The sequence below is a fragment of the Paralichthys olivaceus genome, chromosome 5 (genome assembly GCF_024713975.1).
Source record: "Paralichthys olivaceus isolate ysfri-2021 chromosome 5, ASM2471397v2, whole genome shotgun sequence".
Classification (NCBI taxonomy): domain Eukaryota; kingdom Metazoa; phylum Chordata; class Actinopteri; order Pleuronectiformes; family Paralichthyidae; genus Paralichthys; species Paralichthys olivaceus.
In genome coordinates, this window is record NC_091097.1 from 18,260,807 (window position 1) to 18,283,790 (window position 22,984).

Below are 22,984 nucleotides of genomic sequence, written 5' to 3' on the forward strand. Positions count from 1 at the left end.
ATTTCCCAACAGTGTCTGCAGATTTCTTCTTGAGGACAAGAGTTTGACCTTGAGTCAAAAGGGCGAAATACTTCATGTTGAGATTTTCACTTCTGCTGCTTGTAATTATGCATTCATCTCTTAGCGTGTTATTCATCCATCTAATTTTGTGCCTCATTACACGAGTGGTTTGTATATTGACACGCGATATGTCTGCACTGCGCTTGAGTTTGCTGGTGGTTGTTTAGTAAGGTCTAAATATAGACGCTCAGTGTATCTTCACAGTTGGTTAATGATGCGTTTAGTAGACTCGGAGACATCGCAACTCGAGTCCTCATCAATACACCTATGGGAGGCGCTGGTGGCATGGTGTGCACATGAGTCCATCTCTGTGTGAGTGAGCAATGAGCACACCCGTGAGTGTCTGCTCAGATGCCAGTTCGTGCCAGTATGTGTTTGCTGCCATGTATCCATAACCCCGGCAGTGATGCCTGGTCAGCGGCGGCAACAGCTGATACCCTCTTGTCACTGACAGCGGCTCCTGCAGTGCTGCGAGACAGAGCGAGATGGGAGGATAGCGTTCCACTGACCTTGCAGCAGAAAACACTAACAGTTCCAGCAGTGGTAGCTCACACTTCACTGCTCACACACACTCTGAGAGGGGCAAGCACCACATATACCCGCTCCCACTCTGTCTCTGATGCTCGTTCCACACTCAAGCGCTCAGGACTGGCCTCAGGCCTGTTTGTCGAGGCCAGTATGGAAAATGGGCTGGAGGTTGGGGGGGGGGGGGGGGGGGTTTAGAGATGGAATATGCACATTCACATCGAGGAAAGAAATGTGCAGTCACTCATGAAGCAACAAAGAGAGAGACAACTGCGTTATAGCTGCATAAAGTGAATGAAGAAGTACTGCGTCCTCCATCAATGCAGCCATTCGCTCGCAGTGAATCTTCTGGACGTGTCCCACTGTATTCTCACATGAGCTCTTTTGGACATTATGTATTTTGTAGTTTTTACAAGATAGCTGGCAGAAAAAACTCCTGAGATTGTCCGGAGCCTCTGACTTGGACGTTTGCATTCACGTACAGCCCCTCTGGATGATTTCAGGATATTATCTGGAGCTCAGTGCATATCTGAAAGCATGTGCATCCAACCCCCTTCGATGAAAGTCTTTCTTCATACTAGCGCAATATAAGAGTAGAAATAGCCTCCTCACAACAGTGTCTGACTAAGTATTTCTTTCACTTCCTTTTTTTTGTCATGAATCTCGCATCAAATAAAAGCCACAGAGGAAAAACAATGCAAGGTATTTTCAAATTATTTTCACTTCACGGAAACAGTCTGCATATCGATCAGTGAGGCTGAGACAAAATGTTTAATGCCTTCAACTCCACAGAGTGTTGGACCCGTCAGTTTAAAACTCTACTTGAGTTTTAATCAGGTACCCACAGGTTTCTAAACACATCAAACTGCCGCGCAGGGAGGGCGGATTATAACGTCAGGGTTGCAGCTTTGGAAAATGGCGAAAAAACACATTGTGACTTCAGGGTTTACCATGACGTTGAGTTTTTTCTGTCTTCAACTCGCAATCAATTTGTGATTCTATTACATCTGTTTGCATTGCTCCATTAACTTTGAATTGTCAATTAAAAATCTGTTTGTTTGCACCTTTAAACCACCAGAATGAGAGAGAGAGAAGGAGAGAGGAGACGTTTTGCTGTTAGAACATTGGCGTTGATGTTGGGTCTGTGCATGGATGGATCAAAACCTTCACTCTTCTGGGAAACTTTCAGAAAAGAATCACGCAGCAGAGCAGCCGACAATACAGGGATGGAGGCAGGGAAGAGAAAGAATGGATGAGGGGATAAGGATTAAATGAAACGTAGAGTCAGGGATTGGAAATGAAGGTCATGTGAGACGGAGTAAGAAAGTGATAAATGGAAGGAAAAGTTCTTCGCCATCGCCATCCTGGCCTTTGTTCCTGAGGGGCGGGATGTGGCCTGGGATTTGACACCGAAGAGGGATTGATGGATATTGTTCACAACGAATGCCGCTCTGCGAGACCAAAGCTCTGCGGCTCATCTTGCCTAATCTCTGCTATTCAGATGAGCTGTCATTCACTCCGAGGGGAGGATAATGCAGTTCTATCTGACCAGTGACAGTTCGTTGCTCCACATTAGCTTGAGCTGTTTTAAGATAACCCTGCTTAGCATACAGGGCACTGCAGGGCCTCACCCACCTTTTTCTTCTGTTGCACTGGGAGCCAAGAACTTCTCACTCTGAACAATCCCGATTCAGTGGTTTACATTAGTAATGGGAAAAATGTTGGTGTTGAATTTTGGTTGGGATGGATTGGACATTTTGATGAATAGGTTTTTTCTTGCTGAGGATCAGATGAGAAGACAGATGTGGTCTACTCATGTTTGTATAGTTGTTTTCAGTCATGATCTCCAGAAGAGCGGAAAAATGGGTCCGGACATTTTTATGAGGGTCAAGAAAAGAAGACACACAAGCAGAGCTGTTTTGGCACCAGCTCGTTTCCTCCAGGTTTTCCTTGACAAACCCATCACCGAGGTTCTCTCACATTTCCTGCAGAATGCCTCATCTTCATCAACAGCCTTTGCAATCTCCGTTCTGGAGCTATCTGAGAATCTTCAATGTGTACTCCCAACTCAGTCATGTTGCTCGTGGCAACTTAAAAAAGCTGAAATGAAACCCTGTGCCACTGGAAATGACACAATGTCCGATGCACGACATTGTGCAAAGGGACAGGAAAAGGAAGAATGATGTTTACCATACAGACCTGAGAGTGGTATCAGTCTTCTCTGAAAGCAAGTATCTCTATAAGATATATGATGTATTACTTTAATAGGCTCATCTTGTGCTATTTTGCATGTAATAGTAGAGAGTATTAGTAGAATACATTAATGTACTGATACTTTATATTCATAGATCCTCTACTGTCACTGATGGGTGGACTGTTGTCTCATTTCAGCTTTTAATGACGTATTGAATTAGACTTTATATTTCTATTGTGAATCTACAGTAACACTTAAATCGTCGATGTTGCACAAACTGAACACGGAACAACATTACATGTGTTGACCAAGTAAATTTGACCGTAAGACTGAGGCTGCCATTCACTGCTTAAGAAATCTATTTATACCATCACTTTGTTCCCTGAAGACAGAGGCTTTAAGTGGCTTTGACAAAATAGGTCACATCATCATCATCATCCCTTTTTAATCTTACTTTTTAAACGAAAAGGTTCTAAAATAAGAAAAGTCTCCATCCGTTTCCGCTCGTCCTCTCTCCCACCTGACCGGGGCCTCGTTAATGATCTCATTTAAGAGGTCGCGGGTTTCCTAATTGGAATTGGGCTGACTCCTGTTGCACTGCGCTGACCTCAGTGACAGTCTAAAGTTAGCGTCAACTTATTGACCTCGGTAAAAATACTCACACTTCTGACACCGCTGTGCATAGAAACACGTCCGATCCTTCAAATAGCTCAAACAGCCTTTGGACCCGAGATCTCCCTCAGGGGGAAAGAAAACGTGATTTGCCTCAAGAACATTTGCAAAAAAGCTGAGTTACTCTTTAACCAAATCTGCTTGTGTGTGTGTGTGTGTGTGTGTGTGTGCATCTGTATGCTGCATGAGAGAGATAATCAGCAGAGTGAAAGGAAAGAGGAAGAACACCATAAACCAAAGGCATTTAAACGAATGCAGATATTGCAATTTGGCCGTCCAAGAGCAGCATAACACCTGAGACCGTTTTGTTCATGTGGATAATGTGTAACACCTTCATACGAACTCACAACATCCAGCTGAGCACTGTATGGCAGACCGCCACATACACACACACACACACACACACACACACACACCACCACAGTGCAATCACTTATTACAATATTCACCAAACCAGAAGCAGTGATGCCCCTGTGGTTGTTCTTGACGCTTATAATTCCACATTAGCAGGACGCTCCACATGCATCCCAACTGTCGCATACATATGCACACATGTGTCTGCAGGTGTAAACACACACACACACACACACACACACACACACACACACACACTAACTATGATAATAAGCCCCACTCTGCAGCATCAAGCATGCTGTTCACTGATCATCCTGCGTATCAGGGAGACCATCGAGCACTCCCCAGATGCCGGCCGCCTCACACAACATCTGTCCTTGACCTTGGCAGTGAAGACTCACCAGACACAGAGAACCTGTCTGACCAATCACAACCTTCTGTTTAGGGCCATCACTCTATCAGGGGCATGTTTTAACTTGCGTGTTGTGTGCTTGTGATTGTCTTGTGTTGTTTGGGGAGCGGAGAAGTGTGCGTCATCCCCCCCCCCCCGTTTCCCTTGTTTCCTTAAATCTCAGCATTGGAACCACGTGACATCCTCCTCTTAACTCTCCTATATTATACGTTTTAATTAAAGCCTCTTAACAGGGGCCCTGAACACCGGGTTAATTGTGCTTTTCATGACAAAATCAGCGCAAATGCAAGTTCTCTCCGAGCGTCCTCTGTCCCGTGGCTGGGAATGATGTTTTAATTATCCAGACAACCTCTTCTTAAGTGTTGGAGTAGCTGTGAAGGGACCATATGCTCAGCAATCACAACTTATCTCACAGCCGTACATCAGCTCACAGGTGGTGGTGGACGTGCAGAATGAGGAGAGGAGGATAAACCGCTGACGAAAGATTTAGGTTCAAAGGAAAAAGATAATGGGAGTGATGACTACCAAAGAAATCAAGTTCCCTACTTCCTGATACTCCCCTCACCTGAGATCACAGAACCAGAAAAACAACCTCACAAATTGTATTCCCCATTCCAGTCCACCCGCTGGCAGTTTTCCATCCTACACACGCTCACAATCTCTGCACAATAAACAGGAGTGAAAATAGACTGCCAGTGGACAAAAACTGAAAACGAACAAAAGACAGGCTTCCCAAGAATACACACAAATACAAGGTGAATATACAAATATACATACCTTCACACAATCACCAGTGCTGTAATTTTCAATGTGTTTTGTTGCACATCAGGTTTTGAATCAGGTCTGCAGCCGTATAATAGACAGATGTTGGTTGTGACAATACATGTTCAATTACTGTTTGTTTCTCTGCTCCTCTGTGTATTTTCAGCCCCCCCAAGCATTGTGGTTACATTTTTAATTTTGTTGAGACAAAAAAAAGGGGTTACATGTCGGTGTGGAGGAGACACAGATGAATCCTCATTTCCTTCATCTCGGCTGAGAGGCCACAAGAGCCTCCTCAAACCTGAATTTAGCAGCGCTCCATGTCCTGCAGTTAATCAGAGGCCTTAATAATCACGTAGACCACACGTTGTCAATACACACACACACACACACACACACACACACACACACTCTCTTTGTCAATTTGTCCCAATCCCTCTGACAGTGGTCCTAAATTCCTCCTTCACACTTTCTTCCACACAACAGCATCAATAGTGCACAGACCTGCAGAGCACACCTCCCCCACCTCGTCTTTATTCCTTCTCCGTCCATCTCACATTCACGTTCCCACCTGTCCCTCTTCCTGTCCTCCTTCGTCTGAATCACACACAGACGTGCAAAACCATTATCTCTCCCATGGCCAGATTGTGTGTTCTCCCCCCCTGCAGGGCCACCACATCACACCTGGGTATTTCACACTCCACAGAGCTCCACGCACATTAAATCACTGAGTTCTCATGAAATCAGGAGAAGTTACGCCACCATGCATCATGCCTGACTTTTATACAAATGGGGAATTGGTGCTAAAGTGTGTGGGGATGTATGATGTGTGGGTTTAACATTGTATGGGCGTAGTACAAGGTCCAGAGGGGTGTGAGGATGGTTATTCTATAAACTGCATTCTATAGTTTCCTACTGTGTCCATTATTCTACTTGCGGTGTACCTCAAGGTTTGATTCCGGGCACACATTTTTTCTCTATTTACATGCGTCCTTTTGATAAAACACAGTTTTATATTTTTCTCCACCTTACTAAATTGAATTTGTGTTTCTTTCTGCTTCTGACCCTGGAAACGTCTTTATCGTGTTTAGATTACGGTAAAATTTAAAATAAATGTGCTATATCGCAGCTTTTACTGGATGATTCCTCGTTATACCTTTTCATCTCTTGTCGTATTTTGTTGGTCATCTTGGTCTGTTGGTGACTCGGTGAACCACTTTGGTCCAGAATGAAAAATGTGTGAATTTCCGTGACATTTTGTTCAGATATTCATGGTCCCCAGAGAACGATTTCTTCTGTATTTGATCATCGACTTTCATTTATTTGATATCAGTAGTTTTTATTGAAATATAACAATGGGGCTTATTTTAATTAACATGATCATTGTGTGACACATTTCCTCCATCAAACACAATCTGCACATTTCTTTTCCCATTTTTCAATCCAATTTATTTTTCTTTCTACAAATTCCACCCCATTCTAATCACCTTTATTTGTCTTTGTAACCTGAGATGATATCCGAAGTTCCCTTCCTCCTCCTCCTCCTCCTCCCTGCCTCACCTCCTTCTCTCTCCCTTCTTCATCCCTTCCCTGTCCTTCAACGTGCCCAAACATGTGTCCCTTTCAAATTGACCACCATGGCAGAAGCAGGAGACCATCGCTGTTTGGACAGCTGTTAATCTAGGAGGGTTGATGGTGACGGTGGTGACGATCTGGAACAGCGCTGAGAATGACGCAATGAGGGAGAAAGAGTTAGGAAGCAAAGGAGATGACTTGAAGTCTGGTGCACAATCACCCCAGACTGTGACCACATCTGTGTGCCACCGTGACGTTACCCTGAGCCAACGGAAAACTGGACTCACAAATTCAAATGCACCAAACCTCATAGTATGTGTCCATCCATCACTCGGCATCTCTGCACCATTGTGTGTATTGTGGAAGATAACGTGTAAGCAAACGCTCACCCTGCAGTTTCATTCAAGAGCTCTGAAAAGCCTCAGCATCACCCACACATGAGCACACCAAGCACATGCACCTCTATCTGTATTTCACACACACACACAGACACACAGCGCTCGGGGAACCAATCACCATCCCCTGTTTTCAGGTCCTGTTTGTGAATGGGATTTTTTACGGGAGAGGAGGAGGAGGAGGAGGAGGAGGATGAGGCAGGCGCCGCTGCGTTTGTAGGCATGCAGCCGCCACAGCAGGGAAACATCAGCATCCAGTCTTTTTTTTTTTTGAATATTTCTCTCTCTCTCTCTCTCTGTCTCTGTCTCTGTCGGCTGTTCCCCAGTTCATTATTGATGTCATGGTTGGTTTTATGTTTTCTATTCTTCTCTCTCCATCTTCTTCAACTCTCTCACACTTTCATTTTGTCTGGTTCAATGCAGTCGGATGTGTCTGCTGCATCACAGTAGTTTTTCTTTTCCTTTCTTTTCTCTCACTTCGCACCATCATCATCACCATCATCTTCATCATCATCATCTATAACTGTTTGTCCCCTCTCACATTTTTCACCGTACTGTCATGCCACTTTTCCATTTGCTGCAGAATAGCTGTCTTTCTCAGCTGATGCAGGTAAGGTGAATGTCCAACACACACACACACACACACACACACACACACACACACTCACTGACACTTACCTCCAGCGACAGAGTCTTCGTCCCGAGTGCTTCTGTGTCCTCACTGGTTGAAGGAAGAGCGGCGAGTCTGCGGGCTCCTGGCAGCTGAAGAGAAGTGAAGGACAGACGGGGAGAAAGAGACAGAAAGAGAGATAAAAGACAGGAGACAGAGGAGAGAGTGAGAGGTTTTGAAGAGAGAGAGAGAGAGAGGAAGAAGATAAAGTGCACGAAAGCAGGCGGGCTGTGTGATCCAAGAGGAGGAGGAGGAGGAGGGAGCTCAGGCTGGCTGGAGGTGAGATGAAGGGGAGAAAGAGAGAGGGAGGGAGAGATAAAGGGAGAGAGAGGGAGAGAGGGAGGGTGTGCTGGATTGGGATAGGAGGGGATTGTATGATGTTTGATGGGAGGAGGAAGAGGAGGAAGAGGAGGAGGGGGGATTGCAGGGAATGGAGAGAGGAAAGTTGGAGAGAGGGGTGAGGAAGAAAGGAGAAGGATGCAGAAGCCGAGTAGAAGGAAGGGAAAGATTGGTGGAGGTGAGGAATGAGGAATAAGAGAGGATGTGGCAGACCAGAGGTGAGGTGAGAAGAGAAGACAGCGAGGCAAAGGAGAAGAGAGGAAACATGTTCATACTCTGATGCGTTGGGAAAAAGAAGATGGCGAATCCATCAGATTTCATCCACTTTCCTCCAGAAGACTTTTACAGCGCACCCCCAACCCAAAAAAATACAAGTACAACTCATGTCAACCTGTCACAGGCCGGCGGTCGCTGGATACAATCAATGTCAGAGTAGTGGAAATGTCCTCGCGTCCATCAAGTCACACTGTAATCCAATCCTGCTCTGGTGTGTTCCAGCTCAGATTCTGCAATTAACTTTAGAGCAATAACTTACCGGAGGTGGCGGACGGACGGCAACGGGAGAGAGGAGGAGAGGGCGAGTGGCAAGAGGGAAAGAGGAGAGAAGAGCTGAATGACTTCTGTGATTTGCTCCTGAGAAAGGAAACAGGGAGTAGCTCTTCTCGCTGCGGCGCCAAACGCCACATGAAAACACAATATGAAGAAACACAGCACAAAACATCTGCATAAGTTATAAGACACGTGGGACATGGACATGAAAGTGAACACAAAATGAGGCTCAAAGACATTTTATAGATTGTTGGCCTCTTACCATGAAAAAAGGTTCAAAGTTCTGGAACAGTCCCTTAAAAAGTTTTTAAAAGTCCCGTTATCGTCTGCTTGAATCTCAGACGTGAACAAAGCTTAAATGAAAGAAACTACTAAACATTTGTTAACAGGCAATATGTGATTACAACATATTAGTGGATTGTGATCGTGCACCGTGTAATCATGGATCATAATAACATAATTAACTAGATTTCTTAGATACACAATATGTTGAGGGTTAAGAACAGAGGATGTCGCACCTTGTTCAGCCCCACGAGACAAATTGGGCTTCGTGAATATGGGCTATACAAATAAAATGTGATTGATTGATTGAACCTTAAAACAAATAAATCATTTATATATTAAGAATAATTTATCAATGTATCATGAACTCAGACAGGGTGAGAAGACGTGGAGAGAGAGGTTGTCCTCTGGCTGGATTCACTCAGGGATGAAAGGATGGCAAAGAGAAGAGGGAAGAAAGAAAAGACTGAATGGAGGATGATGGTGTTGTGCAAATCCGTTGATCTGTTATGAGCCATTCAGAAAGTGTGGGGTCACATGTGACATGTACAGCATTGAAAGAGACTCACAATGATGGTTGTCTCTGTGGTCCTTTGTCGTCTCTTAACAGAGTTTTGTGCGTCTTTGTCATCTTTTTGATGTTGTTGTGTTTCTCTTAGTCCTCGTTTTGTACATTATTCTGCTCATCTTGTCTTTCTTTGCAGAGTTCTGTGTCTCTTTGTTGTTGCTTTGTGTTTGAAAGTGTTTTGCGTCCCATTGGAGCCTTTTCTCTGTGGTGCACAAAGCACATACAAGAACGTAAACACGCTCCATATCCAAAAATGCAACAAATAGAACAACACACACACGAATACACACCGAAGATTCTCCCAGATGTGATGTGGAATAATGTTCTCGATTTGAATAAGCAGCAACACTTAACGTATCTAACTTCACCCTTTGTTTGTTTGTAAATGTGCTTCAAGGATCCAGATGTGCAGGTTATCTCCGCAGCACCATAGTCTTGGGAAAACATTCGTTATTTTACCTCCAGCTAAGTGTTTGTTCTACGATTCCTTTAGAAACATACAATTTAATCTGTTTTAAAAATTAAAACATATATAATATAGTAAATACTTTTACAATAGTGCTACTGTGGGTTCTTATGGATTCATATCTCCCCATTTCAATTTAAAAAATAAGTAAATAAGAATTAAATGATCATATATATTATTAACAATATATATAATATATTCTCTCACTTTGTTTTAGTTGTGATTTTGTGTCTTTGTGCACATCTTGCATCCCTTCTCTTCTCTCTTTATGGTTGTTTAGCAGGTTCTTGTCATTCTATGACCTCTCTGTGATGTTGTGTTTCTTTGAGGTTGGGGTTAGGTTGGTTATTTGATGTTTGCAGTTCATTTGGTAAATTGAAGAAATGTGTGCAGTTTCTGGTGTATTTACTTTGTGCATATGTACACGGCCCTGTTGGTGATGAACAGTAAATAAACCTCTTACTGAAAAAATACCTCCTGGACATACTAGGGGGAAAAAAAGGCAGTGACCTCAGATTAGAGATCAAATCTATCTTCGTTGGACCTGAGGCTCTTTAAAGCAGCCACGATAATACAGATGTGATGCATCTAAAAACCTCTTTTTGTATTCAGAGTCAGAGGTTTGGATCCGCCGTTGTCGACGTGTGTGGAGCGGATGAGGAAACGATTGCTGTCAAGGCAAGGACACTCCAGCAGAATGGAGGCTTGCCAATGCAGAGCTTAATCCCACGTCCTTGTGTCTCCCTTACAAACAGAGAAAATGAAAAGAGAAAGAAAAAAAACAGCTTTACTCAGCTGTTTAGACACATTAATGTCAGTGGCAGTCCCTGTTCATGAGAAAAAATACAGAGCTGGAGAGAGCAAACTGTAAAAGGCCTCAAGGCTCGCCTGTAATGTGTTGCTTTCCACATACTAATGTGCCACACCAAGGGAATCACCCCTGTGAGACTCCAAGGAAAATCACTTTGTGTGTGTGTGGATATATATTGTGTGTGCATGGATTTTGTGTTTGTAAAATAAATGGGGTGCATGAGGGATAGGCAGCGAGAGAGAGAAAGAGGGAGAGAGAGAGAAAAATACATGCGCAGCTCTCCCGCCTCACACGCTGCTGCATTTCTGTCTCCTCCAGAGCTGCAGATTTAACAGGCCTGACCAGGCGGAGGCTGCCGGTCCTGCACGAGCACCACTTCTGGCTACAAAACCAGGAAGTGAGCACACTGCAAGAAATGATTTACCCTGGTAAAAACCTCTCTGCGTCGAAACGACTCTCATCTGGAGGAGAAACTGAGAAGTATCAGGGAGGTGACTGCATCGCTCACATCATGCTGCATTGAAACAAAGGCTGTTTCATGCACTGACTTGATTTCTGGCTTCACTTTTGATTTGGTCTGTTCTGAAGTAATATTGGGAAACAAGTAGTAATGGGATGTTGCATTGCTGTGACAGTAATAACCGTGTGTGTGTGTGTGTGTGTGTGTGTGTGTGTGTGTGTGTGTGATGAATGAATGAGACAGAAATGCCTCCTCTGGCTGTTTATCAGCTCACAGCACTCTGCCCAGATTAAACCACATATACTACTTTATAATTACTATAATGTATTCTTATTGGACTTGTATACCTCTCTTAATAAACAGACCAGTAATTGACTCTCTCTTAATTTTCTCCACCACCACCCCCCCCCCCACTACCCCCACCCCTCACGCACTCACTATTGATCTCATTAATTTACATTACATTCTCATTAGCCTCGGAGAGTATTTCATTGTGAAGCAGCAGGATGACGGCTGCGCGGTGGTGAGCGCTGCACCATTAGTCAACAACAACTGGTCCAATCGTTCGGATCAAACTGTGTATAAATACCATTAGCACTGATTTTTTTTTTTCACAGAGTAATTAAAATCTTATTGTTTTAATTGGGGGTTTGTTTTTTTTTCCTATCCCAGAAACACAGCTGAGTGTGTTTGATTTAACCTGAGAATAAAAATCCCTCCCAAACTAATAATTTTTCCAGACACCGGCTACAGTCGTTTCTTATGACTTGTCTTGTCTGTGGGAATCACTCTGCCACTCTCGCAAATGAGATTCCTCTCGCTGAGGGGAAACGCAGAATTCCACCTGAAAAACAGCCTCTTGCACATTACGCTCCGAGATCCGAACGTGTGCATGTATGTGAATCAGTCACATGTACATACAAACATACAAACACACAAACACGTACTAGTTCAAAACTGCAAAATTCTCATTTGAACCTGTAATGATCACAAATGCATGAAAAACTTTTCATGCAGATGTGAAACGATTTAGAAAGAAACTTGGACAACAGTTGAGGGGGGGGGGGGGGCGCCAAATCCTTTTGAATAGAGAATTTAAGATGAACAGTTGAAATTTAAAAGCAATGCTTAAACTATTATGTCAGTAAACAATCTTAACAGCCTCGGATTTCTCTGACAAATAAGCTGTAATGTACTTTTCTGGCAAATTCTGCTCCAATCATATATTACTTTCAAAAACTATTTTGAAAAAAACAATGTGAACATGAAACACATTGGTTTGTAAAAATGAAATTCAGTAGAAAGTACAGATATGTATTATTGATATACAGTGTATGTAAAGTGAGAAATAGAAAGTAAATTTACTAGCTATCCAAAAAAAATGAACAAGTACATTTACCGAGTAGCTGAACTTGACTGATGTGAATCTGTGCTGTGTGTAAACCTAAACCCTTTCAAATTAAAGAAAATGTTTTAAAGTGATTTTTAATTTGTTTGTGTTGCTTTAAACTTTCCCCTGAAATAAGAGAACAGAAGCTCATGAGTTTATTTAAAGGTTTATATCAGCTGACAGTTGATTGGTGAGTTCCTTCTTGTTTCTGAGAAACAAGGGAAGTTTTTTTATGCTTTTTCTTCTGATTGTCTCTGGAGACAGAAGCTGCTGTTGATGCTGTGCTATGCTATTCCAGACCAGTGTGAAGTGCTAACACTGACAACTTGTTTGTATAGTGATTGAAATAACAACACAAACATGTTGAGCTACTTCTATCTACTTTCTGTTTTCTCACAGTATAATATACACTGGAAGAAAAATACTACATACTATAATATAAAAATACTTTAATGGTTACAAACAAATGAATTGCATTTGTTCAACTTAAAGTTAATAAGTTATATTAACACAATTGCTAACTTTATTTTATTTTGAAAAAACAAACTTCTATTTGTACATAAATTACTTAAAATAACTCTGAAAGTTTGAAATATGTGACCTGCTTGAATGAAAACACAGTGAAAGTATCAGAACATTTTAAACTTTACTCAGATCGAAGTGTTAAGTTTCAACAGAAAGTCACAAAGCTACAGGAAACAAAAAGAGGTGTGAGTATCAGTGGTGTGAATAATAAGTCGTGAAAATAATGAAGACGTGAGTCGGCTTTTCGACAAGGGCTGATGGAAACGGAGTAAAAGCCCATTTTCATTCACAAAGTAGCTCTTGATGTAGAATTGGGTGCTTGAAACTGACAGTTTGAAGAGAGGAAATCATATCTGAAGAAAATGTCCTGCATCTCTGTGAAACCAGGATCCATCTCTGAGACCTTTGAAGTGACGCCTTCCTCTAAAATTAAACATGATTTACCAACAGATAAACAGAATTTAAAACTTTCAACAACAAACGTAACATTTAACGTCATTTTCAAACTTCATCACAAATAGTTTTCAAATGAGAAAATAGACAAAATCAATATAACATTTATAAGTTCACACCACGACAAGAAATGGTCAATACATGATGAGATCAAACATGCTGGGTCCCTCTCTGCTCATCCATGTCACAAACTCTTTGCTCCGTATTCACTGTTACATCTTTCTATAAAGTCTCTGTAATTTTAAAATATTTACTGAAACTATTTCAGAAGCATGCAGTACATTCAGGCTAATCAGGGCTCTGCCGTCCAGTGTCTGAGCCTCCGTGTTCACGTCAGTATTGTAACACATTTCCATGTGAAAAGACTTTGACAGACTTCTGTGGTCGATGAAAAAACGCTGATGGCGCAATAAAGTGACATCTAGTGTCAGTGTGGACAGAAAGGGGAAACAGAGCTTGTCGCAAAGGAAACTCCCACAGAGTTCTCGACAGTGGTGGTGAGGAGCAGGCTGACGGGAAGGGAGTAGTGGAGGCAGATCGACGAATTGACCTAAAGCAGAGTTCTGGTAAGACGGAGATTTACTGAGTTTGTGGGTCAGGGCTGATCAACACATGAGTGTTCAAGGGCTGAGAGTTGTTACATATAGTTAATATTTATATTCTTTAAATTAAACCTGTTCACCCGTTTGGGATTGTGTGTATATTGTAGATATCACCGTTTGTCATCATGTCATTGTTATACAGTGATTTAAAATGATTCTGTTCTTTTGTTCTGTATTAATAATGTCATATTGTAATATTAAGCCAGACATTTGAACATAATACATTTACTCAAATACTGCAATTGGTAGAAGTAATTTACTTGCTACTATCTCCATCACATTTCAGTGATATGTTAAGGTATTTTTACTACGCTACGTTTATCCAATTAATATCGTTGCTATTTATTTTGCATATATTATGAAGGGAATCATTTTTCCAATATAAAATATGATCATTGAGCCTGTTATTGTCTTAAAAACATGAAAAAATGCACATTCGAAAGAATATTTTCACGTTTTTCTACAATCATGTAACAAGAGAGTCAACTGTTTCATCGCTTCAGTTCAGGAAACTGATTTTAAAACAGACAGCGCTGTGTGGTGTTCCATAGAGCTGACGATGAAACGCGTTGAGTCAATCAAGAAGTCTGAGACATTCACATCCTTTGACTCAGATATGACATCAATTACAGAAAAAAACGCCCTATTTTGCAATATTTAAATGTTTAGTGTGAAAGATTTAGTTGAAAGGCATCTGTTGTCAGAAATTAAGTGTAGAATAATCCTCATGACGTTTCCACTAGTTCGTTCAATCTAAATTGTATGAATTGTAGTTTTCTATACCCTAGAAAAGACCCTATATATTCTTTATATTCAATATATATTTAAATAATTTATATTAACATGAAGGGGGTCTTCTCTACTCCAGATTGAACAAATTGGTCCACGTCCCATCTTTCTACTCAGAGTAAAGGGAATCCAGCAGCTTTTGCGTAATCCTGCTCAAAACAGACAAACCAATGGGCAAAGGTGTTCAGCCAGGACACCAGGCTGAAGGAAACCCGTTGTGCTCTTTCTTAAATTACAGTTTTCTTTGTGTCTTCACTGTCAATAACACGTGAGCAGATATTTGTGCAAATCACAATCAAACCTGCTCTTGTCTGTGATCTGCTGCACCAGAAGACAAGGTGGTGGTTTGTTTTCAGTTTCACATTGGTTTCCGATATTCGTCTGGTGGTGTTCTCCCCGCAGCTACTGTAAACAGCAGCTGAACGCCAGCAGTGGAGTCAGTTGTGCCTGAATGACCCTGAAAATCCCCTTTTGGCTCAATGCACTAAATCAATCAGACAATTAAACTTTCTCCTTTTTTCCCCATACGCTTTGGGTGAACATCACAATTAAAAGTAAATATAAAAAATGGAAAAATTGGAAAATTAGATGAACGTAATGTCAGAAAAATAGAATTTAATTTTAGCACAGAAAATGGGTTTAAAAGATATCAGTCTCAAATAAGAGATCACATTTTTTAGTCATTTCGTAGCTCATGAAACTTCATGACAACTTCAAAACTGAAAGAACTCTCTCACAGTTCTGTGTTTAGTTTGCCTGTAAAGATTTCCTCTTTATCAACAATCTTTTGAAACTGTTTTATTGTGAAGATCATTTTGTCTCCAGAATTTTAAAAAGGCTTTTTCTCTGAGAGGTTTAAAGGCATCAGTTTTGTACTTCCAGTAAGTGGTTGTATATTTAAGCAGAGACTTAAAACATGTGAACGAATTCATCTTTTTCTATTTCAGGTAATTTGCATGTGTGGTGTGTGGGTGTGTGTGTGCGCGTGTGTATACATGTGTTGGTTGTATTTTTTTTTTAAACAGGGCCAATGACATATGAGAGAGAAAGATAAGAAGTAGGCGGATGTGTGGTGACCACAACTCTCAAAGCAGAAGTCTGTTTCTGCTGCCATGACTCATTTCTTCAATGATCCGAGTCTATCTCTATCTCTAGCTGTCTCTCTCTCTCTCTCTGTTTACATTACCTCCCTCTCTCGTCCACAGATGTCTTCTTGAAATAAATGCACACACTTCGCTCCTCCTGAGACCAGCCCAGAAAAGAACAGGCTCATAGCGCTCTCGTGTCCCCAGCAACGATGTCTCTCCTCTGGGTTGCGCTGTGTTCGGTGCTTCCTCTTCTGGTTCTCCCCAGTGGTCCATATAATTGCAGCGTCCATGAGAGCAGCAGCTCAGTGAAGGGTACGTCTCTGCGGGATTCAATTTCAAATGGTTACCAGTGAAATTTGACATTTCTGGGTTTGAATACTTCAGATTATAAACTTAATGGCTCAGTTAAATCCAGATTTTTTAGTTTGGTTGATGTCCCATCTACTAACATGGAGGAGGCAGGGTTTATGAGCAATACTGCAGCCAGCCATCAGGGGGTGATCAAGATACTTTGGCTTAACTTTTTCAGTGCTGTAATGTTGTTCATCTTTATATACAGTCTATGGTCTGAACATAATACATTTACTCAAATACTGCAGTTGGTAGAGTTTTAAAGTACTTGTAATTTACATTTTGAAAACAAGTTTGATTTAGATAATAAACGTGTTAATCTATCACGTCACAGCACTTTGTCAGTCGTTACCCAGTTATCTCAACACTAACGTTCTCCCTCTCTACCCAGAGTCTCCACTGCTGACTTCCTTACATTGCCATAACGACTACGAGTCCTACGTCCACTGCAGATGGAGGAAACACGGAGACACGTCCCCGCAGCTTTGGTTCCAAACTGAAAACAACAGGTAAAATCAAAAGAGACGATCAGAGGGAACAAATGGTGAAAAGGAATCATTGTGATGATATGGGAGAGACTCAGCTCTGTGTCCTTGCAGGACGTTGTGTGTACCGCACAGACCACCAGGCCAAGATGACAACGGGACCGGCCAGTGTAGATATGAAACTCAAACGTTTTCCATTGGCATCAAACACACCGTCTTTTTCCTCGAGAACGAGATGCAGACTGTTTGTTCATCTGTCCCGCACAAGCCTCTGGATCTTTCTCAGCACGGTGAGTTTACAGCCTGTCAGAGGTGTGACAGAGGAAATCAAATCTTAAAAGCCAATATAATAATCTGTTGTTTATGATGTGAAGCTTCCATTTGAATACATTAGTGTCTGGCAGTGCCGTCGCTTCAGCTGAATTTATGTGGTTCTGTGTTTGGGTTCGTACAGTGAGAGCTCATTCACCAGCGGATCTGTCTGCACACGATCCAGGAGATGGAGGCCGATGGTTCAGCTGGTCCAGCCCCTACTCCTCCTCCTCCTCCTGGAGCAAAGATCTCCGCTACCAGCTCAGCTACAGACCAGTCAGACACAACCACTGGACAGTGAGCATTAAAAATATATATATAGATATTTGATTTCAAGTGAAACGTCAAACATTAAAGTTGAAATCACATTAGCCTGAACTATTTTCAACAGGAAGTGAAGCGATTGTACTTCCTGAATATCAACTGACGTTTTAACAGCCCTGATATTGTATTTATCACCATGACAAGAAATTAAAGCAGTTACTGGTGTATGCTACCGTGGCTGAGAGAGCTCAATGCACTGTCAATAAAGAAAAACACGTAACACAAATTAAGTAAACAACTTCATCACTTTGATCAATTTTCCATCACCAGTCGTGTAGCAGACGTCAGTAACTTCATGAAACACTGAACTACATCCAATGAAGATGTGTTTCTTTATGATTTACGTGTGTTTTCTTCATTTGCAGTGTGTTGCTCTCTCTGCCACCGTAGAATAATCATATCTAACTTTGTTCAACTTATTCAAACCCAAATACTCGTGTTAAGTCTGAGCCGCGGTGACGATAAGTGCAGCATGTGAAGAAGCAGAAGAAGCAGCTCTTACTGAGTATTCACACATCAAGGTGTCAGGACAAGTGCCAAACGTGATAAAAAGTTGCTCTGTTAGCCAAAAGCATCTAAAATCTCCTTCTGGTGGTCAGCTGCAGCATAGCTCATAAACCCAGCCTCCTCCATGTTAGCAGATGAGACATGGAACAATTATTTTGGCCTAATTTTTGGATAGTGGCAGGAAGTGGAGACGTGTTGTCCATCTATATTTACAGTCTAGTGTGGAGCTCAAATGACTTAAGTTGAGCTAAAAACAAATAAATGTATTTGTAGCCACACTTTTAGCTGGTTGCTAACCATGTGTGACGTAAAATGAGTGTTTCACCACAAGCGCTGGAAACAGTAACATTAAAAACATATAGTTCCAGACAGTTAATCCTTAATTAATTCATTATTTTGAATCCAGGATTTATCATTCTTCCCTTTCTCTGCAGACCAAGAACGTCACAAACACCAGCTTGAAACTAGAGAAGCAACTGTTGCTCCCCGGTTGCAGGTATGAAGCCCGGGTGAGGGCCCGGGCCAGCGTGGGCCAGTGGAGCACCTGGAGTCCGGTGGTGACCTGGAAGACTAAGGAAGGTGAGTCAAAGAAAAGAAAACAAGCACAACTTTAAATCATTTCCTGCATCTGCACAAATTAACATCAAGTGTGACATTCCTGAAAAACCTCAGAAGGTTTGCAGACCCCGCTCCTTATCTCCATCCCTCACATTTCTAATCTTCCCTCCCGGTCCATTTCTCTCTGGCCTCAGACACTGGGCAGTTTCCCAGTTTGGATTGTGTGCTGCATGGAGAGAGGGAGGCGATGTGCAGCTGGGAGGTGAGCAGAGAGCTGGCTGCCTTCATTAGCTACCAGCTGGCCTGTCACGACACCGCACCGTAAGTTGAGTGTGACATCGACAGCACCGCCTGGTTGAGGCCGAAAGTCCAGGCTGTCGCTCACTCACTTTAATCCCTGCCTGCAGGTCTGAGAGATGCTGCATGAACCTTACAGTCAGCGCTGAGAGCAGCAGCTCAGCACTGAGGTACAGCTGCTCACTGACCGTCAAAGACCGTCTGCTGCTGGAGCTCATACCAACACACACGGCCAGGACGTTTGAGGCCTACAAACACAGTGAGTGGACACAGGACAGAGGGAACAGAACAGAACAGGAGAGGAGGGGAGGGAGAGGAGGAGAGGAGAGGAGAGGAGAGGAGAGGAGAGGAGAGGAGAGGAGAGGAGAGGAGAGGAGAGGAGAGGAGAGGAGAGCAGAGGAGAGGAGAGCAGAGGAGAGGAGAGATAACATACACAGAAGAGCTGTGATGCCACCTCCTGTTGAAATGGCAGCACTGCATCACAGTGGTCTGTTTAGCACCATGTAAGATAAGACAAGATAGATAGATATATAATATAATATATATATAAATATATACATTTATTAAAATGTTCATTATTTAAGAAAATATATAGAAAAGCTGATAAGACATAAAACACTGAACTATTTCCTCTGCGTCCAGTCCGCTCAGTCGATACAGAGTTTATGAGTTTACTGGTGTGACCTTTATCTAAATCTGACCTATGACCAGATCTAATCTCTTGGTCCACAGTCCGTCCCAAACCGCCACAGCACTTAAGAGTGAAAGAGAAGAACAACAACTGGATCTTTGAATGGACTGAACCGAGCTCAGCTTCGAAACTGAAACTGTCCTATCAGGTCTGCTACCACAGAACACAGGATCAGAATAATACTGTAAGTGTTCAGTTGTTTTAATTATTAAAGATACAACTGTTAAATAAATGAATGTTTCTCAAGAGTTTTTTTTTTCTTTAAATTATTTCATGATTGATCATTTATCATTACTTAAAATTGATTTTATATCTATTCAATCTTTAGGAATGTTCAACCCTGCTGAACACTTCAGAGGGGTGCACGTCCCTCACCATCCAGGGAGCATCTCTGGCCTCGTCCCAGCCCTACCAGGTGAAGGTCAGGTCACTGGTCGTCCCCGGACACGGTTCCAAATTCAAGGGGATCCCGTCTAAATGGACCGATCCCGTAAACTGGACCTCACATGCAGGTACCACTGAAACGGAGATACATGTTTTATTTCACCTATTTATTGAATTTGAATTACGGTCATTTGTTCTGTGATCTGTTCCCTGGCAGGAACCTGGTCCCTCACCACCTTGATATATGTTCTCACCAGTGTGTCTGTGGTCACGTTCTTCTTCGCACTCTACTGCACCATTCCAGCTTGTCGAAGGTATTTTGCTCATGTGTTCGGACTGTGTCTGTGTTGTGTCCTTTCTCCAACAAACTTTGTTGTTGTATGTTAAATATAATCATGTGAAGCCGGTATGTCTAAAGAAGTTGAACCATCCATACTGATCATTGCATTAAATAAAGCATTGAAGTCGCACATTAAATTGAAGGACACGTGTGTGTAAATGTTTTACTTGAAATAAAACTCACTTAAATTCTGCACAAACAGGTGGGTCATCCTGTGGGTGGAGTCAGTTCCCTCTCCACACAAAAGTACCATCCTGTGTGAGATCAAGGTGAGACTGGATTATTCTAGTTTAATGAATCTATTTTGGTCTAATCTCGAATTCAATTTCTTGGTGACGTGTGAGTCATTGTGTACTTTTTGTGATCCAGAGTGTGACCAGTTGGACGCTGCAGACCGAGGACCTGTCCATCTGCAAAGTGCTACAGGACACTTCTTCTTCTTCGTCTACATGGTACCAGATGAGATAAGATAAGATGAGATGAGATAAAATGAGATTAGATAAGACACTGACTCTCTGCTCGTTCTCTCCCTGCAGCTCCTCGTATGTTTCTATTGTGCCGATCACCACAGTTAAGGAAAAGCTGTTGGAGCCGGACGAAGGTTTCTGGAACAGCGACGACCTGTCCAGCAATCCTGAGAAGATAAGTTTCAGCGGACCCTACATCTTCTGCGAGGTCAGCAGCTCACCAGGCTCATTTCTCAGGTTTTAGCACTCAACATAAAACAGAAAGTTGATCTGCAGAAATTCTGCTCAATACATGACAAGTATTTATAGTTTTGTGAGATGAATGAGAGGATTTCCATCTTAATAAAAACCTCCCCATCTCATTTGACACCTTGGTTATTTATGCATTAAATAAAAAATGCAATAATAATAATAATAATGATGATTTATTTATTTTATTTATATAGTACTTTCACTAAGTGCTTTAAAAAGAAGAGAACAATGAGGGTTAAATATTGAAATATGCGCAGAGACAACAGTTTTAGAATATAGGACAAGATATTATTTAGACATGAACAAATAAATAGATAAATAAATAAACATATTGCTTAAATTTTACACCTATAGAGGTGCCGGTAGGAAGAAATGCTTACAGTATAGCAATTAACAATTTAGCAAATATAGTTACTGAATGATTTTCTTACTGACTTGCACTTTGTCTTTCGGACAGAGATCAGAGCCAGAGGTGGTCAACTGCTTCGAGAAAGAAGACAGCACCTCATCAGATGACTCTCCTCCTCCCATGAACTTTAACATGAACGGAGGCGGTTACGTGTCTCTACCCAACCGCAGCGTCTCCAGGTCCACACAGGACCTTGTGTCTAACAGCGTTTTCAACGCAAATACACACGGGCACAACAGCGTGGGGTAGGACCCACAGAGGGCAGACACCATGCTGGGGTCAGCAGGGACCAACCTCCGGCCTACACCCCTTTCACCCCATGGCCTAAGGTGGCAGCGTACAGGCCTCGGGTTAACTTCCACACATGAGCAGCGTGACCTGCAACATGTCAGGAGAGAACTTGAAGCAGGAGCTGTCAGGCTTTAATCTGCAGATATTGACAATTAATCAAGCTGTGGTTCAATTCAATTTCAAACTACCTGTGCTTCCATGTGCAACAAAGTGAATCACAGGTATTAATAACAGATTACAGAGGGTTTTTTTTTTTTTTTGAGATTTCTGCTCGTCTTACTCTGACCTGAGATCAGAGTGTCCCACCAATGGAGGGCAGTATTGAGCTACACCTGTTATTAAGGGATGGACACAAGTTCAGGATAATATAGCAAAGTCACCTCATAATGTTAAAGGTCATTTTCACTGGGACTGGGTTTGAGATTCTCTTTTTTTTTTTAACCATTTTTACCGTTTTTCATTAATGTGAAGTGACAGTTCAGATCTGTGTTGAAGTGTTTGTGTTTTATTCAAACGTCACGTCTCTGTCACAGCTGAGATAAGAAGCTAAGTTATGTAAACTAAATATATGCCGATTGTACAAAATACGCCTGTTTGCACAAAGATGTGTTTGGACCTTGTTTTCAATGTGTTTCTGAATGTACATGTGTTTTTACTACCACCAACATTATCATTGTGTTTTCAGCAACAAGCTGAGGCCCGAAGACACATTTAACATTTTAACAAGGGACTGAAAATATATGTGAAAGACTTTCTATTGGACCCTTTGAGGAGACTTCTGATGTGTTTGTGGACTTCAGCCTTGTTGTCTTTGTTGCATTTGGTGACGTCATGGTATCCCTGTTTTCCAAAAAGGGAAGCCAAAGTGCCTCAATCGTCCCCCTGGTGGCTGCCTGCAGCATCGCTCATAAGCTCAGCCTTTTCCATGTTGGCTGATAGGACATGGACCAAACTAAAAAGTCAATGTATGCGTCAAATATATTTATCTCAGGGAATCATTTGTGTCCTTTGTGATAGTGCTGCTTTTTTAATTAGTTATTTGATGCACACACACACACACACACACACACAGACAGACACACAGACACACATAGTATTTGTTGTAAAAGCACATATGAGACTGCAGAGTTACTGTAAAACGTTTATATCGTGAGCATATTGTGACAGAGTGACGCAAAACTCTTTCTTGTCTCTGCAGCGAGAACACAATGCTGGAATTCCAGGCATGCTGATATTGACTTCCTATGTTCTCAGCCCATCGCTAGGTACAGCTTCCTGTCTGATGAGGCTGAGGGGCAGTTTGACTCACAGCGACGGAGTCACGATGCCCGCGAAGGTGCTTATGTGCTTGTCTTTTTGGCCTTGACTATGGTTA

At 42.1% G+C, this 22,984-nt stretch overlaps 2 protein-coding genes across 2 annotated transcripts in view; one reads left to right on the forward strand and one right to left on the reverse strand.

Annotated features, from left to right (window-relative positions):
• pvalb6 (parvalbumin 6) overlaps positions 1-7,915 on the reverse strand; it is a 32,185-nt gene extending 24,270 nt beyond the window's left edge. The window contains exon 1 of the mRNA XM_020105360.2: positions 7,628-7,915. The gene's annotated coding sequence lies outside the window, so the exon portion shown is untranslated. The remainder of the gene's footprint in view (positions 1-7,627) is intronic.
• A 5,925-nt stretch (positions 7,916-13,840) lies between these two features.
• csf2rb (colony stimulating factor 2 receptor subunit beta) lies at positions 13,841-22,604 on the forward strand. Its single transcript, XM_069524965.1, has 15 exons — positions 13,841-14,028; positions 16,059-16,253; positions 16,684-16,801; positions 16,892-17,067; positions 17,232-17,386; positions 18,355-18,499; positions 18,673-18,799; positions 18,886-19,034; positions 19,508-19,650; positions 19,795-19,978; positions 20,068-20,164; positions 20,393-20,459; positions 20,560-20,642; positions 20,727-20,865; positions 21,367-22,604. The coding sequence occupies exons 2-15, from the start codon at positions 16,151-16,153 to the stop codon at positions 21,565-21,567; spliced, it is 1,887 nt and encodes a 628-aa protein (XP_069381066.1). The 5' UTR covers positions 13,841-14,028; positions 16,059-16,150; the 3' UTR covers positions 21,568-22,604.
• Positions 22,605-22,984: the final 380 nt, after the last annotated feature.

Coding starts and splice junctions, on each gene's coding strand:
- csf2rb (XM_069524965.1), top strand. CDS start 16,151: ATGTCTCTCCTCTGGGTTGCGCTGTGTTCGGTGCTTCCTCTTCTGGTT. Junction 19,979..20,067: donor AAACTGGACCTCACATGCAG/GTACCACTGAAA, acceptor GTTCCCTGGCAG/GAACCTGGTCCCTCACCACC. Junction 20,866..21,366: donor GACCCTACATCTTCTGCGAG/GTCAGCAGCTCA, acceptor TCTTTCGGACAG/AGATCAGAGCCAGAGGTGGT.